At 41.5% G+C, this 19,147-nt stretch overlaps 1 protein-coding gene across 1 annotated transcript in view; it reads left to right on the top strand.

Annotated features, from left to right (window-relative positions):
* Window positions 1–10,876: 10,876 nt before the first annotated feature.
* MAN1A2 (mannosidase alpha class 1A member 2) overlaps window positions 10,877–19,147 on the top strand; it is a 199,777-nt gene continuing 191,506 nt past the window's right edge. Inside the window, exon 1 of the mRNA XM_021690033.2 lies at window positions 10,877–11,943. Coding sequence (XP_021545708.1) covers window positions 11,642–11,943 — 302 coding nt within the window. The 5' untranslated portion in view covers window positions 10,877–11,641. The remainder of the gene's footprint in view (window positions 11,944–19,147) is intronic.

The following is a 19,147-nucleotide window of genomic DNA, read 5'->3' on the forward strand; positions in this document are numbered from 1 at the left end:
CTTCTTCTTCTTCTTCTTCTTCTTCTTCTTCTTCTTCTTCTTCTTCTTCCTTCCTTCCTTCCTTCCATGGATTTATGTTTCCAAAAAGTACAAGGATCTGAAGAAAAAACCTACCACCAACATGAAAACAAGAACAAAAACCCCCTCACCTTTAACATATCTGGCTCAACTGGAAATACAAACTATAATTTTATTGCCATGTCCCATTTTTTTCCATGCCGTTTAAAACTAACAAGTAGTTATAATTTTGCAAAATATCAGAAAAGCATAGTGCATCAGTTCTTTCAGCTTACATGATAGGGAAGGAGACTCCTACAGCACCGTGATAGCAGGACCTCTGTGATTTTAGCATTTCTCCATGAAGGGAGAGGTGTCTATATAGCATGATGGTAACCAAATCATGCTGTAAGTTGAATGGTATACCAGCTGCCCTTAAAGGAGAAGAACCCACTTCACTGTTTTGCTTGCATTGCCCCTGAATGCAGAGGGTTGCAGTTGAAGAAGTAATATGGTCTGAAGAGAAATTATCTGATAATGGCTTGTAATAAACAGCAGACTCCATGTGTGAAATGTAATGCAATATTTGCCCTCAAATAAATGAAAGTGTTCACTTTAAAAATCAGACACAAAAAAGGTTTTGTCTTTTCAAAACACATCCTTGCCATCATTTAAGAGACAATCCTAGAGTCACACAGCTCATTATGGGTCTATTACAACTGGGAAATTTCCCATGTGCAGATGCCCAGGCGGATTCCCTATAGGGCTCCAAAGGGTTTCTCGGCTGTTGGAGCAGTCCTGTGGTGGGTAACAGGCTCAGACTTTACTCCATGGGTTAGAATGTTAGCCTGAAATTGCACAACACATTTGGAACTTTAAAATTAAATCTTGGGGCACCTGGGTGGCTCAGTCATTAAGCGTCTGCCTTCGGCTCAGGTCATGATCCCAGGGTCCTGGGATGGAGACCCGCATCGGGCTACCTGCTCGGCGGGAAGCCTGCTTCTCCCTCTCCCACTCCCCCTGCTTGTGTTCCCTCTCTCGCTGTGTCTCTCTCTGTCCAAAAAAAAAAAAAAAAAAAAAAACCACAAAACAACTTTATATAAAAAAATAAAATTAAATCTCATTTGCCTTTTAGAATGGCTGTAAAGTAAATACAAAACCTTAAAATTCATAATTGGAAATCTGTAAGTCCTTTAAACCTTTTTCATGCTTGAAGCTACTAAATTGCCTTTGCAATAATAGCTCCTTAGCTTTCAGCATTTATAAGTAACTTCAGTGTGGTCGTATAATGTATACACCCCTCCCAACTTCAGTCAGTGCAAAATCATTGTTCTCTCAAGGATAGAGACACATTGTAAACTGAAACATTAGTTTAAAGTAATTAATGACCACCAGGAAAAGGAAAGAAGTTATGTGCCATGAAACTTATGACTCCCTGTAAGAATTCACAGGTCAACATACTGGATTTACTTGTTTTTAACACCAGCTGTGCACTAAGAAAGCCATGACTGCTTTACCACTTCAGTAGTAAGGCATATAGGTATGTTTGAAAACCATTATGTGTAGAAAAGTGAGAAAATCTGCAATAAAAATATAATCTTAAAGGACTATTATCATGTGGAAAATGATTACTTAGAATATACACACATTTTTCTGGTATTGTTAAAGTGTCATTTTCCCCCAGATTATTGAAACATTCCCTAAGCACCAATAGTTAAAAGTAGAGTACTTTTTGATAGACATTATTTAAAATTGATTTACATAATCCTCATATATTGACTATAATTTAATTTATTTATTCATTTATTTTTTTATTTTTACGTAGGCTCCATGCTCAGCATGGAGCCCAATGCAGGGCTTGAATCCATGACCCTGAAATCAAGACCCGAGCTGAGATCAAGAGTTGGGCACCCAACTGACTGAGCCACCCAGGCATCCTGAGTATAACTTAACTTTTTTTTTTTAAAGATTTTATTTATTTATTTGATAGAGAATGAGATAGAGAGAGAGCATGAGAGGGGGGAGGGTCAGAGGGAGAAGCAGACTCCCCGCTGAGCAGGGAGTCCGATGTGGGACTCGATCCAGGGACTCCAGGATCATGACCTGAGCCGAAGGCAGTCGCTTAACCAACTGAGCCATGCAGGCACCCCCTATAACTTAACTTTTTAATGAACCAGTTTGAATATCTAAACTGAGGGGCTGAATGTTAAGTGGTATCATCAGAAACAAGGAAATAATATCTTCTACCCCCACAAAAAAAACCCTCCTCTTCTTTTTCAGTTCCATGCATCAAGTTTTCTAGGGCAGGTGTATGGATGCCATCTTTCATCTCTCCCCTGTCACCCAATCAGCTATACTATCAGATCGCTTATTGAAATGCCTGCTCTTGTTCTTCACCAACACCACTATGTAGTTCAGGCCATTAATATCTCTTGGCTACATGGTAGAAAGAGTTTTCTAAATGGTCTTCCTGCCTTTATGTAATCTGACCACCCTGAAGTCCACTCTTCATTTTATACCCAGAGTGATCCTTCTAAAAACGCACATCTGATCTAATCATTCCCCTGCTTAAAACCCTTTAATGGCTTCCTATTGCTCTCAGAATAAAACCCAACTCCTTAATGTGGCCTCCTTAGAGGCCCTTCATGAAACGATCTCTATTACCTCTGTTTTCTGTCTGCCTGATATAGCTGTGTCTGATAGATCCTTTAAAATCTCCCACTCAGACAGTGGGCTTGTCAATTTCTCTTTGTAATGCTGGTGGGTTTGCTTTTTGTAATTGAAAGCTATGTTATTAGGTACATTAAACTTCTTGGTAGTGACCCTCTTTATTTCATTTGGTTTAAAAGATTTTTTTGTCTGATATTATAATGCTTCATCAGCTTTCTTTTTGATAGCATTTTAGCCTTTTATATCCAGTACTTCTGTAGTTTAGTTTGTGTGGCGTTTGTTAGCATTGTATACCTGAATGTTGTTTTATTTTTTTTTAAAGATTTTATTTATTTATTTGACAGAGGGACAGAAAGAGAGCATGAGTAGGCAGAGCGGCAGGCAGAGGAAGAGGGAGAAGCAGGCTCTCCGCTGAGCAGGGAGCCCTAGGCCGGGCTTGATGCCAGGACCCTGGGATCATTCATGACTCCAGCCAAAGGTAGCCGCTTACCTGACTGAGCCACCCAGGTGCCCCCTGAATGTTATTTTAAACCAACCTAATAATCTGTCCTTTAATAAGTCATTTAAATCTGTTTAGTTAATGTACTTGCTAATATATTTGTGCTTAATTTTACTATTCTATTTTGTGTGTGTACTTTCTTTTTTTCTCCTTCTCTGCCTTCTATTCAATGATCAGTTTTCTATGTCAAATTTCCTCAACCCTTGGCCATTTCTTTTCTCTCTGCAGGTTTAGAAGCTCTAGATCAGCTTTTTATTAATATAAAATTTCCTACAGACAAAGCATTCAGACAAAGTCATTATTTCTATACATCTCCCAAGAGGTTTAGCATGCTTTAGTCATCCACTGTACATTTCCTTTCTTCCTGTCATTTTTTTTTAACACTAAAGTAGTTATTTTTAATTTTACCATCACATTTTATTAATTCCCTCCCTCATCAGTATCTTGTATCCTGTGCTTTCCCTCTGGGCTTATTTTTCTTATTGGGAAAGGACATTCTTCCTTCTTCCATAGTTCTTTTGGTGTAGGTCTGTGGGTGGTAAATGCTGTTAGTCTTTTATTGAAAATGTCTTTGTCTTGATCTCTCCCTTAAATGGAAATCAAATTCTTGCTTGATAGTGTTCCATTCAACTTTTAAGATATTCAACTGTCTTCTTGTTTCTGTTGTTGCCTTTGATAACTCTAGCTATAGTCTCTTTGTAGATAACCAATGTTTTCCCTTTGGTAACTTGTAGATAACCATTGTGTTTCCCTTGGTAACTTGAGAGACTTTATCTTCATCCTTATAGCCCTGTAGTTTCTCTACAATGCCACAAAAGTGTGAGCTTACTTTTATTTATCTTGCTTGCTACACAAGGTGTTCTGATGTTTTGATTAGAAAACCTTCAGTCATTTCTTCTTTTAAGGTAGAGTTTCTCCATGCTGCCCTTCAGTTTTTTCCTTCTGGAACTCCTATGAGACATGTGTTGGAGCCACTCCATAGAATCCCCATGAACCTTAACTTTTTTGCTTCCATTTTATAATCTCTCTTTATTTTTCTATGCTGTGTTCTGGGTGAATTATTCAGTACACCCCTTTAATTCATTACTTTTTCTCTTCAACTTTGGCCAGTTCCAGACTTAAAGCCATCTATTGATTTTCTCATTTCAGTGACCATATTTTTATTTTTAAGATTTCTATTAGTTCTTTTTCACATTTATCTATTATTTGCTCAGTTTGTATTTGTTCCCTAATTTCTTGTCCATTTAAAATGTCCCTAATTTTTTGTCATTTATCACTTTGAGAATGCCAAAATATTAATTTAAAAATCTCTGTCAGTTCCATAGAGTTAATTTTATCTGAAGTAAATTCATTTTCTGAGTGTTCATTATGTTGGCCATCTTTCTTAGTATTAGATATCAGTATGTGTTTGGAACTTGGTGGTCAGGCTCATTTTGGGTGGGAAGTTTTCACTTGCTGTTTTCTGTTTTGTTTTAGCTTAGTGTTGGTTTTTCTGTGTGTTGTTTTGTTTTGTTTGTTTTTCCCTCTCACACATTCTGTGCTCACCCCTCCATGTTCAGTGATTTTTGTCTCCACCTGCCTCCCTGGATCTCCATTCTAGAATTGGGTCTCATGTTGGCATTTTGATGCTTCCACCCCACAGTGATATTGGGGATATTGCAGAACCAATCACTTGGCCAGCTGCTTGGCTTGGTTCCTGATTTTAAGGCTGTGTCTTTGTCCTTCCGCTTCCCCAGGTGGTGGGTTGGCAGCAGTTTATTTTCAGCCTCCTTTCGTGAGCTTCTGACTTCAAGAATCAAGCCTAGTTCCTGTCCTCCACCTTATTTGGAGCATCTTTAGTTCCTGTCACCTTGCAGGAGACAAAAATCTTGGCTTTCAAACCTGAGACCTCAGTAGGCCTGTGGCATCAGACCGCTTTAGGCTTTTTATTCCATTTCTGATCTATGAGAAGGATTATTTGTTTTTGAGCCTGGTTGTGCCTTTTTGGTTTTTCTCTTTCTATATTTTAATTATCATTACTCTTTGTGTGGAGTAAAGGGAATGGATCAAAGCATGACCTTACTGTACCAACCACTTGAGCAGAAATCCTTCTATGTTTACCTCTCTGGCTTTATCTCTCACCACCCTTCCCTCTACAATCTATGTTCTGGCCATAATTAATTACTTTAGAGGATCAATAAATTGTATGCTCTTTCTCCCCAGCCCAGCCCTGAGTTTTGGATGAAATAAGACATAGAGGACAGTCAAGTGGAGATTTTTTTAAATGTCAGCTTTATTATAGATAAGCTAATAAAGAACAGGGTTCTGGATCTGTAACCCAAAAGGGTTTGCTGACAGTCTGTGCCAGGTCCTAATCCCCACAGAATGTAGCCTCAGAACAGCCTACAAAGGGGAAGGTTGGGTCTGCAAAGCAGACTTGTTTACCCAAGATCATTGTCTGCATTACTCTGGGGCAGAAAGGGAACAAGAGGATGAATCCTCACTAATTAGGGCCTTTTAATAGATTAGCTCCATTCAGTCAAGAACTATGAACCAATGAATGCAATGGTACTCACCCATCAAGAAACTCACTCTTGAGTGTGAAGGATAGCGGTGTAAGGAGCCAAAAGTCATATCCTAATGGAACACCTCCTACCCACTCCCTGGAAAAATGAGGCAAGGGGAAAGGAGGTGCCCCTAACACATGCCGTGTTCTTTCTCCTTCTTCCAGGTCTTTTTTTTCACCTGCCAACGCCTTCCCATCCTGATGCCGATCATAAAAACCGTAGTTAATATTTACTGAATCCCTGTTACGAGGAAGTACAACCCTATAAGGTATGTGTTTTTATTTTAATCTTATGGATGAAGAAACTAAGCATAAGGAGGGATTCCAATATTTCCACGGTCACACAGGTAAATGGCAGAGGCAGGATTGGGCCCAAGGTTCTCTTAGTTCCAGAGCCTCTATACTTTATATTATATGCAGCTGCCCTCCACATTTTATTCACCTTCGGATATTTAGAACAGGGCATAGCATCAGTAGAGAGTGGATGCTCAATAATATTTAATGAATGAACATATAAATCAATGAAACATTCTCAAGTTAACTGCCTTGAGTGGATTAAAAACAACTTTAATATGAGGATTTATAAAGAATGTTTAGCTTCCTTTAGCATCGGACTGATTTTTATAAAGGTGGATGTGAGCATCCATTGGAAGGTTTCTGTGGGGGTTACTAAGTTCTGTTGTCACTTGTGTCCAGCCCTTTCCATTTTAGGTTTTCTCCTCCAGCTGCTCAAGAAGACAGTTGTTCTCTCTTGGGTCTATCCCACTTTTGTCCTTGGCCCAAGCCTGTTGGCCACCTGAAAGAGTGGTCCTTTACATTGGTAAGACTACTGATGCTTCTTCGCATACTATGGGCAGCCAGAGCACCTCCATGCAGACATGCTGTGTATCAGTCAAGACTCTTTTTACATTGCAAGCTGCAGAAATGAATTCTGATGAAAAAAGAAATGTATAGGCTTGTGTAACGGAGAAGTTCAAAGGATGAACTAGCCTTGGATATGGCTGGATTCAGAGCAGAAGTAATTTATATGAGCCCAGTGTAGCTTAAGATTCTGGGTTCCTCCTTGCTTGGCCCTGTCTTGGGCTCTGGGAGAGGCCCCAGCAATGTGTTTATGTAGGAATAGGTTTTTCTAAAATTTGAAAATTTCATTTTCCCAGTTGGAGAGTACTGGGGGATTAGGGCCAGCCGAAGAGTAAGCAGGGAAGGGTTCTGGATAAGTGGCAGGAAAAGCAACAAGGGGTTCCTGTGCATTCTCTGCTTCTTAGGTTGAAGCACCACCCTTCTCTCCTCCTGGTTAAAGGCTCAGTTCAGGTGACAGTTGATTCAGGAGCCTTCCCCAACACACTCCCAATCTCCCTCCTCTCACTCTGGTGCCCTTTCAGTGTTCCCATGAACCCCTGGGGCTCTATTCTAACCTCATCGTCCGCGCCCCCCTCGCCGCCATTTGTAATTGCCAGTGTTCATTCAGCTCTCTCTCCACACTAGACTGTGAGTTGGTTGAAATAGGGATTCTGACTTATTTTTCCAAATCTCTAGCACCTCGTAGGGTATGTCGCAGAGTAGTCCTTCAACAAATATGTCTTTTATGAGCAAATGAACCTTAAAGACTTAGGCTCAGTGAGACACCTGAAGCTTTTATGGCTTTGCTGATTTTCATAGAGCTAACTTGAGAGTTTCATAACACTGAACTTCAGTTTATCCCTGCCCTCTGAGGAAGAAAGCTTCAAAGAATAATGTGAAAACAGAAAGAACAATGCCAAAGCCTGGTTCTCTAAGCATTTAGTGGTCATGTCTGGTAATTTCTCCTCTAATATCTTTCTTGGATATTTGGGAACCAGTTGAAACTAAGAAGGTACAGGTTATGTAAGTAAAACAAAATCTTTTTTTTTTTTTGCGTATCAGGTGTATATATATTTTTTCTCTAGCATGTAATTTCAACTTAACTGAAAACACAGTGAGGTGGCGTGTGTGTGTGTGTGTGTATGTGATAAGTGTTAAAATTGTTTTGATAATGGAAAAGTTAACATATGATTGAATAAATTCAAATAACTTTTACACTGTAATATGTAAGTGGATCTCAGTAATGATCCTATACATCCAAAATATGTAGGGGTAAATTTTGTTTTGTTAGTAATTTAATAAGTCATATTTACTGAAATATCAATTAATGTATATGGATTTATAAAAGGGAAATCATCTCTTTATCTGCCACTTTGGAATCTTGTCTATACCTTTGATTAAAGCATAACTGCTCTTTGAAAATGAGATATTCTCTTTGCACTCTCTAGAATGAGATCCTTCCCTGTTTTATATATACGCTCTGCTTTCTGTTGATTGCCCCCAGATGTGTTTTCACCTTGATACAACTGAGTCCACCTATTTGAAATCTGACCTCAACTTTCTCAGGTACCAGTTTAACATTATTCCATAAAAGGAACACAAACAGAACACATGGGGAAAATCAAATGTAATACCAGCATCTTAACACAACAGTTATACTTCTTTTTCAAATCTTCCCTTTTAATCTTTTTTTTTTTTCATAAGATTTTATTCATTTATTCATGAGAGACAGAGAGAGAGAGAGGCAGAGGCAGAGGGAGAAGCAGGTTCCCCACCGAGCAGGGAGCCCGATGCGGGGCTCGATCCCAGGACCCTGGGATCATGACCGCAGCCGAAGGCAGACGCCCGACCGCGTGAGCCACCCACGTGCTCCCCCTTTTAATCTTTTATATGCATATTTTTATATACTTGTAATCATATTTATGAATGCATCTGCAACTTGCTTTAAGGAAACCCAACAAAATGGTGCTGATTCTTCTGCAACTTATTTGAAAGGGACCTAGTCTCTAGAAGAGAATACATGCACACACTAAATATATAGGTGATTTTTTTTTACATGCTACTTTTTGATGCTTGGGTAGGATTATAATAAAATAACTGACAGCATCAATGGCTTCAGAATTGCAGACTGAACTTAAACGTCTACAATAACCCCAAATTTAAATAATGATGTTTTTACTCTCATGAAGGAAAAATGAATTTTGCAGGAAGGTAAGGACAAGAAAGAAGGGGCACATATAAGACTTTTCCAGAAGCTATGAGGTTGAGCCTGCCAAAGTCACACTAGGTTGTGGCAGGTTTCCTATGATTGATCTCTCTGTGGTTAATGATTTAGTGTCAACTTAGATATTTACTTTGCAAGACACATAACTTGCTATGTCATTCATAGCTCAGTATTTATTTTCCCTCATCTCTTCATGGGAAAGAATGACCTGACCAGTAGGAAACCCATGTTTCTTCTCCTTTGGCTTCCAGAGAGGCTCAGCATTAGAAACTTATTCATAAAATTGGCACATTTTATAGAGATACTTCAGGAAGGCAGGGCGTTTCTTATACCTACTCTTGACAAGTGTCCAACACAAACCTCACTTTGGATTCAGCACACTTTACTGCCAGCATGACTGGGTGAACTCATGAGAGGCGACCCTCCGTTAACATTTTTATCTCTGTTTGATTTGGTGAAGCATGGTCAACCACAATGACTTCTTTTGTCATACGGTAGGTAGGTAGATAAGCAGAGCTTCTGAAAATAGTGCAGACTAGAATGTACTTTGAGTTGTGCCAATGAGCATGAGGATTTATTTATTTATTGCTTGATTTTTGAGCTAAGACTGTCTTTTTCTCCCCTGCCATTTAAGGGCTTCCTCTCCAATCCCCAGCCATCAGTAAGGATGCCTAGAGGGAATGACAACTTATCTTAATATTAGAGTAAAACTCAATGTGAAAGTAAGTTGCAAGCGACAATACATATATAAAACATTCTTTCGGACTTAATCACAACATGGTTCTTCTCAATATTATAGATGAAGGAATCGACTAGATTGTTTTTAAGCCCGAATTTAAACAATATTGCCCTTTTGGGTTTTAGAACCTCCTCGATCATACTTATCTTTTTTTACGGGAGTGGTGGTGGTGAGGAGTGAGATGACTGGAAAACGTATTGCAGAAATTGAATCATGAAGAGGCCGCTTTCATATAAGGTCATATGGGCTGGTGTCACCCATTCCGCAGAATGGAAACCTAACGGAAAGGACAAGGTCGCCATTTTTAACACAGAGCCTGGCACATGGTCGGTGCTCGAGTCTCGGGTGCCCAGCAATGTGCACATGGGCTACATGGAAGAAGTTTGAGATCCTGCCGTTGGGCCCTAGGGACCGACGGTCTATACCAGAAGACAAGACTCCCATGGAGCAAGATTAAACGCCAGAGCCCGTTCATTCCGCGAAGCCTTAACTGCGGCGAACCCTTCGCGACCCGAGCCCTCCTCCCGCTCCCCAAGGCCGGGCCAATGCCACCAACTGGCGATGGCAAGGCGCCTGGCAGCGGCAATCTTGGCAGCCGGGCGCTGGGGGCGAACCGCGCCCACCGCGCGCCCAGACGCCGGCAGCTGGACGCTTCCGGGGGGCGCGCGGGCGCTGGAGCCCGCAGCGGCGCGAGGCCGGAGCGCGGGCCGGGCGGGGCGGGGCCCGGAGCGTGCGCGCGCACCTCACACTCCGGCGCCCGGGGACGCCCACTCGCGAGTCAGGGCGGCAGGCCGGCCCGCGCCTTCCACCCCCCCTTCCTCCCGCACCCCCGGGTCCCCTGCAGGCGTGTGCCCAACGGGCGTCGGCCCTCTGCTGTCTGCGCTCTCCGGGCCTAGGAGGCAGGGGCTGACGACCGGGCCGCAGCCCCGCACCGCGTGGACGCGCCGCCTCTCCCGCACCCGCCGCCAGAGCAAGCTGCTGCGAGCGACCGGAGGCGGCGCCGAGGAGGCCCCCACGGCGGCCCGCGGCCGGCGAGGACAGAGACGGAGCCGACCTCTGCTCGCCCGAGGCGCGGCCGCTCCTGCGCGCCCGGGGCCGCCGCCTCCCCAGCGCCGAGCGAGGAATGAGCAGGCGCCTGCCCCGGGCTCTCGGACTGAGGGGCCGCGGCTCGACTTCTTCCCGCGCCGCGGAGCGGCGGGGGCCCGGTCACCGCGGCCGGGCGCGGCGGGGTCAGCGGCGGCCTCGTCCGGGGAGCAGGCGCTGGGGTTAACTGCGGCGGCGGCGGCGGCGGCGAGCGGGAGGAGGAGCCGGGCGGGGGCGGCCGCCGCGCCTCCCCTCCCCCTGCACACGCCGGGGCTTCTCAGTGGCCGCCCGAGGAGGAAGTTCCGCTCCCCGCCAGACCCGTGCGCTAGCAACAGCGGCGGCTGCGAGGGCGCAGGCATTTGGGGCGCGAATGCCCTTCGCGCCGGCCGTCGAGGGGGCAGCGGCGGAGCTCTCCCCGAAGCGTGGAGCCTGGGGGCGGTGTCGGGAGGCGCGGGCGTGCAAGACTCCCTTCCCGCGGCTTCGCCCAGCGCCGCCGCTTCGCCTTCCCGGCGAGGCGGGAGACCTCTTTCCTTCCCTGTTGGCAGACTTCCGAGGAGCCCCTTATTTTTCCACCACCGAGGTGAAGAGGTTCTGGAATCGAAGCATCAGAGGTGGTTAAGTGCACCTTCTGCAACTCCTCGGATCTGGTCAGTCTCCCTTTGGGGCGGGAGACCACATTGGAGCATCTCACTGGGGTGCAGGAATGGAAGACCCCACCTTGCATCCTTTCTGCAGTGTTGCTTGCCTCATCTACTCTTAGGAATGAAGAGGAGACTTGTGATAACCCGATGAGGTACTGAAAACCAAATGGCAGAGAAAATATTACAGGACACAAACTAGTGATCGTGTGGGGGCCACGCTCGTTTCTGAATGTAATTGGACGAGCGTGAAAGAGGTGCCCTATTAAAAAGCACAGGAGTCCTTTAAGAGGAACAAAATTGAGTTTTTCCATTTTTTTGCCAAGATTTTGGAGACTGTTCAATGTATTGTACGTCTGATATAAGATGAGAACTTTGTAAGATATTCTGTTCAAGAGCGTAAACGATGACTACCCCGGCCCTGCTGCCCTTATCTGGACGAAGGATACCACCTCTGAACCTGGGGCCGCCTTCCTTCCCACATCACAGGGCTACCTTGAGACTTTCCGAGAAGTTTATCCTCCTCCTTATTCTAAGTGCCTTCATCACCCTGTGTTTTGGGGCATTCTTCTTCCTTCCAGACTCTTCAAAACACAAACGCTTTGATCTGGGTTTGGAAGATGTGTTAATTCCTCATGTAGATGCCAGCAAAGGGGCTAAAAACCCTGGAGTCTTCCTGATCCATGGACCTGATGAACATAGACACAGGTTTGTTTATTTCAGAAGTTTTGGTATTAACATTTGGCAGAGCAGGGCATGGTTTATTGCATCAAATCTGTCTTACTTTTTCTTTTTTAGTAAGATGTAATTTACCCTGAGTCGTTAAGAGTTGTAGTTATTTCAAAACTGGTGGAATAAAACCATGGACTGGAAGGGCTCCTAGAGCCCCATTTAAAGTGCAGCTCCTTTGTTTTATATAGGAGAAACCTTTGAGCTCAGCGATATTAGGTCTGATGTGAACAATTGGGAGGTAGGAAAATTTAATCTAAAGAAATGATTACCTATGCTGCGTCTTCATTTATTAGAATGTGTTGCATTCAGTCATAGTGCCACCCTGTGAAATAGACCCATTGAATCCTTAGAGTTTCTATGAGTTCTCTTCCAAAGGGCTCTTATTCTCTAGCTTGTAGTTAAAGATCAGTAATGAATCTTACCTTTTTAGGAAGACAAACTATGGACAGAATATACCTGTCCTTTCTTAGCATACAAAAATACCCTGATTTCTTTTATTTTCAGGGGATCTGTTTTGGTATTCCATGTGGAAATCAGGTTAAAAATATCATTGAATCTTACAGTCATTTCACTTTGTGTCTTGTAGAAAGATTTGGTTATGTTTTAAAATTTTTTATTTATTTTTTTAATATGTGGGTTGGAGTGTGTCAAGTAACTTTTGCAATATGGTTGATGAAAGGGTTCACATTCTTTCAAATCACCAAATTTGAGGAGAGCTGTTGGGTGAGTAGAGCCAAATTAGGATGAAATAGGAGCTCTAGTGTTTATCTCTTTAAATCATTTATGCAATTTGTGTCAAAAGAAGAGTTTGGGAAAGTAGTTTACTTTTCTCAAACCTATATATATTTTTTTTACCTGCTAAGTTCCCTTTTTCCTGTTTCTTAAAATAATTTTTGAGTATGTGAAAACAAACAAACAAACCATATACTTGAATTCTGTTTTCACCTGACATTAGTTTTCACTTTTTATTAAGCAGGAGTTGAAGAAGCTTAGGTTCAGATGTGAGCCTAAGTTAAATACTTGGGATAATGCAATGTTGTAATGACAGCTGGTTTTTCCTTTTTCTCAATCTTGTTAATGCACTATTTGCTTCCCGATTCTTTGACTTTTGGCTGAACCTTGTGGTGTAGTTACTTCTAAAATTGTTTCAAGCCATTATTTTGTAACTAAATTTGGACTTTTTGCCATCATTTTCAACTTCTGTACTCTTTCGCATCAGTTTCTCTTATTTTTGCTCTTTGCTCTTTGTGACTTAGAGAAAAATCTGATCTGTGAAATATGTTGCTGAAAAATTAACACTGAAAGTACTGTTTTCCTGGAGAACCTTATTTCCCATGATTTTTATACAAGCTATGATAAATATTTGAGACTAAAGGGTGTTAAGACTGGCTTCAGATTTCTTTGAGAGCCACACATTAACATTACTGAACTCTGTTATTACACTAATCTGTCATGTACTAAACAGTTTATATTTTGTGTGGTCTAAAGGTTAAAAAATATACAGTATATGGCAACATTCTAGTTTAAAAACATTCATTAGAAAAATTCTCTCCGGGCGCCTGACTGGCTCAGTCATGCCTTGGCCTCAGGTCATGATCCCAGGGTCCTGGAATTGAGCCCCGCATCGGGCTCCCTGCTCAGCGGGGAGCCTGCTTCTCCCTCTCCCACTCCCCCTGCTTGTTCTCCCTCTCTCGCTCTGTCTGTCAAATAAATAAAATCTTTAAAAAAGAAAAAATTCTCAGTTAAGTGTAGTTAAAATGTAAGATTTGAAAAAAAAAAAGATTTGAATGAGAATACCGGTATATCCATCTTATTTACATTTTTATTTATTTTTATTTTTTATTTTTTTTAAATTTATTTTTTTATTTATTTTTATTTTTTTTAAGATTTTATTTATTTATTTGACAGAGAGAGACACAGTGAGAGGGAACACAAGCAGGGGGAGTGGGAGAGGGAGAAGCAGGCTCACTGCAGAGCAGGGAGCCTGATGCGGGACTCGATCCCAGGACCCTGGGATCATGACCTGAGCTGAAGGCAGTCGCTTAACCAACTGAGCCACCCAGGCGCCCCTTATTTACATTTTTAAAAAGCCTACTTAGAGCTCTTAAACAAGAATTCTTTTTTTTTCTAATATTTTATTTATTTATTTAATTGACAGAGAGAGAGCGAGAGAGGGAACACAAGCAGGGGGAGTGGGAGAGGGAGAAGCAGGCTTCCCGCAGAACATGGAGCCCGATGCGGGGCTTGATCCCAGGACTCTGGGATCATGACCTGAGCTGAAGGCAGACGCTTAACCGACTGAGCCACCCAGGCGCCCCTCCTAAACAAGAATTCTTAAGTTTATATAACCTGTGAATATTTTGCTTTGTGTATTGTTATCCAAACTATTGGGTTCCTGAGTTGGGAGCTTTGGTTGGTTATTGAGTTCTAATAGTAAGGGATTGTGAGCCAGATCCTGAGTTTTGGATAGTAAGAGCCCGGGTTGCAAATGATACATGTGAGAATTTATTCAAACTGCTTAGTTCCTGAATTTTGGAAAGCAAGGATTCAAATTGTGAGGGTTCCGGTGAAGAGGGATCCCTGTATTACCTCTCTACGTATTTCTGAGGTTATATCGGTTTATATTTGCTTGGTATGTTATCGGTTGTTGCTTATATCTGAAAGCACAATCTGTAGCAATTTCTAACATGGGCAATGAAGTACATTTCAAAATAGAGATCATTCAAATAATAAGTTTAAAATGGGAGACATAAAACATCAAGCTAATGTAGAAACATTAGCTCATTTAAAAATCATTCAGAAAGATAATATTTCAACAGGACTAGTTGGTGCCAAAATCATACCTATTTTGGGTGTGGTTCAAAAAAATCTTAATTTGAAAAATGCAAATTGATAATTTATCTTTATTTTGTGTATGTAGAAGGGTGCAGGGTAGAGAGATGAGGAACCTTACTTTAGTGGATAAGTAATGGAACATGAATCATGGCCATTATTTCTTATTCACAGTATTTAAGGGGTACTTGTTGAATTGACTTTTCTTTATTAATGAGTTAATTTAGTATTATAGTTAGGTGCTTAAGTTCTGGAGTCTTGACTGCATGGATTTATGCCCTCGTTTGTCACTGATTAGATGTATGATCTTGAAATTTTTAAACTCTGTGCCTAAGCTGCCTCCTCTGGATGACGTTGGCATCTACTTTACAGATTGTTGTAGTGAATGAGATGGTACATGTAAAGTGCTCAAAATATTTCCTAGTATTTAGTAAGTGCTCAGTAAAGATTAGCAGTTATTGTTATTGGTAATTATAGTTTTAATTGAATTATTTTAATTTTGAGACCACTTTAAATACTGTACATGTTTCTGAAAAGTTAGGAACAGATTAATATTTTAAAAGTATACTCAAACCTTGGTGTCTAAAGGAACATTTTATAACCAGAGTAGTTAGCAACAAATGTGTATTGCATGTCCACTGCATGTCAGGCCCTGCTTTAATGGAGCTTCTCATCTAGGGGGATGATGGGCATTAAATAAATACATTTCTTTTCTTTTTTTTTTTTAAAGATTTTATTTATTTATTTGACAGAGAGAGACACAGCGAGAGAGGGAACACAAGCAGGGGGAGTGGGAGAGGGAGAAGCAGGCTTCCCGCCGAGCTGGGAGCCCGATGCGGGGCTCCATCTGAGGACCCTGGGATCATGACCTGAGCTGAAGGCAGACGCTTAACAACTGAGCCACCCAGGCACCCCTAAATACATACATTTATTTTCAAAGTGTGCTACGTGTTATGGAGTTGTACTCAGTGCTGTCGGGGCACATAATGGTGTGATTTATCCTGTGGATTGGGGTTGGTGGGGGCAGCCCATGGGAATAGGGAAGTTTTCATTGAGGAAGCAACGAATGGCTCAGATACTTAGAACAAGTAGATTGCTAAGTGAGGTAGAGATGTGGGAAAAAGTGATCAAAGCAGAGGACACCACATGTGTGAGAGCCCTAAGAAAAAAGCCTGGCATCATTGAGGATCTGAGAAATGTTCAGTATGGCTGGTGTAGAGATTTAGCAGTGTGGGGCTAGGCGAAGAGACTACTATGAGAGGTCAGATTTGGCCTCCTTGTTGTTCAGAAAGTATGAGTTAGTTGCCGGCCTTCACATATCAGGAGATTTCACGTGAAAGTCTGGACTTCTGATTTCTCTTGAAAAAGTTGGAGGATCTGGCAACACCCAAATGGGTATTTTCAGATGGCAGCCCTGAGCTGGATCTGGGCACAATACTGGAGAGTCTAGTTAAGTTTTTGGTCTTTATCCTGAGTACTATGGAAAGTCAGTGAAGGGTTTTCATTAAAGCAAAGCAATGACATAACCATTGTTTAAAAATTTAAATAATCACTATGGTTGCATTGTAAACACTGGATTGGAGAGGAGCAGGAGGGCATGTGAAATTAGGAGAGGCTAGGCCACAGAAGAGATTGGCTTAGACCACAGTGGTGATAATGGAGAAGGAGAGAAATTAGTGGAGAAGAGTGGTTGATTAAAGAGATGTTAATGTCTTAAGTTTCACAGAAATTGATAGTTGATCAGATATGGGGGCTAAGGTAGGAGAGGAGAAAGTCCAGGATAACTGCCAGTTTCTGGGTGACATGCTATGGATTACTAGGAAATATATACCATACGGAATTAATACTTTAATTTATATAATTGATAATACGTGAATTTGAGATAAAGTCTTTTCATGAGAAAACCTGTATGTTCCCTTCTATTAAGTGGTTCACAAATAACCCATAGTTCTCAGATGATGATAATGTAAAGTGCGTGGTTTGATGTTGATGACAGTCATTTTTAGCATCTGTGATTTCAGGGTAACCAAAACAGGTATTGGTCGTAAAACACATGAATGTTGTTTTAAAATAATTTAAAAAATTAACGAATAATTCCTATTGGCCCTATCTATAACATACTTATTCCTATAAATGTATCTAAGTTATTTTGCTTGCCCCCACATTGAATTTCTCCTTCTTTAGGAAAAAAGGAAGAAAATAATAGAGTATATACTGATACTCATAAAGTATGTTCACAATTTATGTACATAATAGACCTAATTGAAATTTTACTTACTAATTTCTTTCATAATTCTTGAAACTGACATTTGTTTTATATAATGGCATTGTATAAATGGGCTTTGTGGTTTTGTTTTGTTTTTTAAATATTTATTTGAATTGCCAATAAGTTTCATCCTCTAGTCAGGATTTTGTTAGTGTAACTTGAATACTTGAAAATAACGTTAACTTCTGATAGTTTCCTCAAACAGAAAGAACAGGCTTTGGAGTTAGAAGGACCTAAAGTTGCGTCTTGGTTTTACTAACTAGCTGTGAGACATTGTACTAGACATAATCACTCTAAACCTGTGCTGGCCAGTGTGTTTGTCACTAATGACACGTCCGTGTTGGACTTGAAATGTGTCTAGTCCGGATTGCAGTGTGCGTTTTTCAGTGAGAGTTTTTCAAGATTTTCATGTCATGATTTGCATTGTTGCTTGATTCAGTTTTGCTTTTTATTGCAAGAGTAGAGATTTTAAATCTCACTGTTGTCATTTTAATTTTAATATCCTTCCCTCATTCCTCCTCCATGCCTTTTTCCGCCTTATCCTGTTAGGGAATTCTGCTCGTGTTTGGGGGAGGTCACATCATTTTATCCTGTTAAGTCTGCTGGGCTTTCCCTTGTAATGTATTTACCCTCTTTGTCTCATGGTTATTTTTCCCACTTGCCTTTACTCAGATGTGAAATCTGTTTATACTTGATATTTATCAACAGTCTGATGTAGATGCCTTGACTGTATGTATATATATATAGACTTTATTTACTTTTATTGAGTGAATAACGTTTTCACTTCTGTAGTTGGGGAACAAGTTGATCTGTGCACCTCTCAGTCTAATTTCCTCTACTCTGCTGTGATAGTAGCATCTTTAGTCCTCTCAACTGTTTTGGTGCCAGAGTACATTTTTATGTGATTCCTAAATTAAGAGTACAGTTGGCTGCATGGACAACTACTGAGATTCTTCTTGTCTTGTCCATTACCACTTAGAAAGCAGTTTTTCATTGTTTCCCACACACTTCCCCCATCCTCCAGGAGTTGCTCTCTGACTGAACCTGATAGTTAGATAATAAGGTAAGAATTGGGAAGAGAGTGGGGAAAGGCAGGTTGAACAGTGAGTGCTCTGTATGGAGGTCTCTGTCCCATTTTCCTATTGGGACAGACCTTTGGTCTCTGAGATCAGTTACAGTTGGGGTAGCATGAGGTAAGGCTTGATTCTGTATAATCTAAGTACGGTTACCAGTTAGTAAAGAATTCTTCCAAATTCTGATGTGATGGCTCTTACTTCTTCGATAGTCTGAGTTTTCATCATTTTCTGCATCTTTCCTTAAGTATTGATAGTGATTTGGAGGAGGCTGTATTTTGGCGCTGCCACTGCTCACCAGATGACATTTGATATATCCTTATTTAAAGTCAAATTTTGATCCTAGGGCGCCTGGGTGGCTCAGTTGGTTAAGCGACTGCCTTTGGCTCAGGTCATGATCCTGGAGTCCCGGGATCGAGTCCCGGGATCGAGTCCCGCATCGGGCTCCCTGCTCAGCAGGGGGTCTGCTTCTCCCTCTGCCCTCTTCCCTCTCGTGCTCTCTGTCTCTCATTCTCTCTGTCTCAAATAAATAAATAAAATCTTTAAAAAAAAAAAAAAAATTTTGATCCTAGACCAAGTGACAGTGACCTTGCTTTTATTAGTTCAGCATTATCAAATCACTGAATATGTCGGTATATTTTTAATTCTCAGAAATGAATAAAGTATTAGAATGGCATGGTTAAAAGGCAGAATGCCCAGGTATAAATTGTGATTTTCATGTTGGTCAGTGAGTGTTGGAAATTGCAGGAGATGATGCTCCGAAATTGAATGTTAATATATTAACAGTATTTATTGGATCAAGTTAAATGTTTTTTTTTTTTTTTTTTTTTAAGATTTTATTTATTTATTTGAGACAGAGAGAATGAGAGACAGAGAGCATGAGAGGGAGGAGGGTCAGAGGGAGAAGCAGACTCCCTGCCGAGCAGGGAGCCCGATGCGGGACTCGATCCTGGGAGTACAGGATCATGACCTGAGCCGAAGGCAGTCGCTCAACCAACTGAGCCACCCA

The sequence above is a fragment of the Neomonachus schauinslandi genome, chromosome 4 (assembly GCF_002201575.2).
Source record: "Neomonachus schauinslandi chromosome 4, ASM220157v2, whole genome shotgun sequence".
Classification (NCBI taxonomy): Eukaryota; Metazoa; Chordata; class Mammalia; order Carnivora; family Phocidae; genus Neomonachus; species Neomonachus schauinslandi.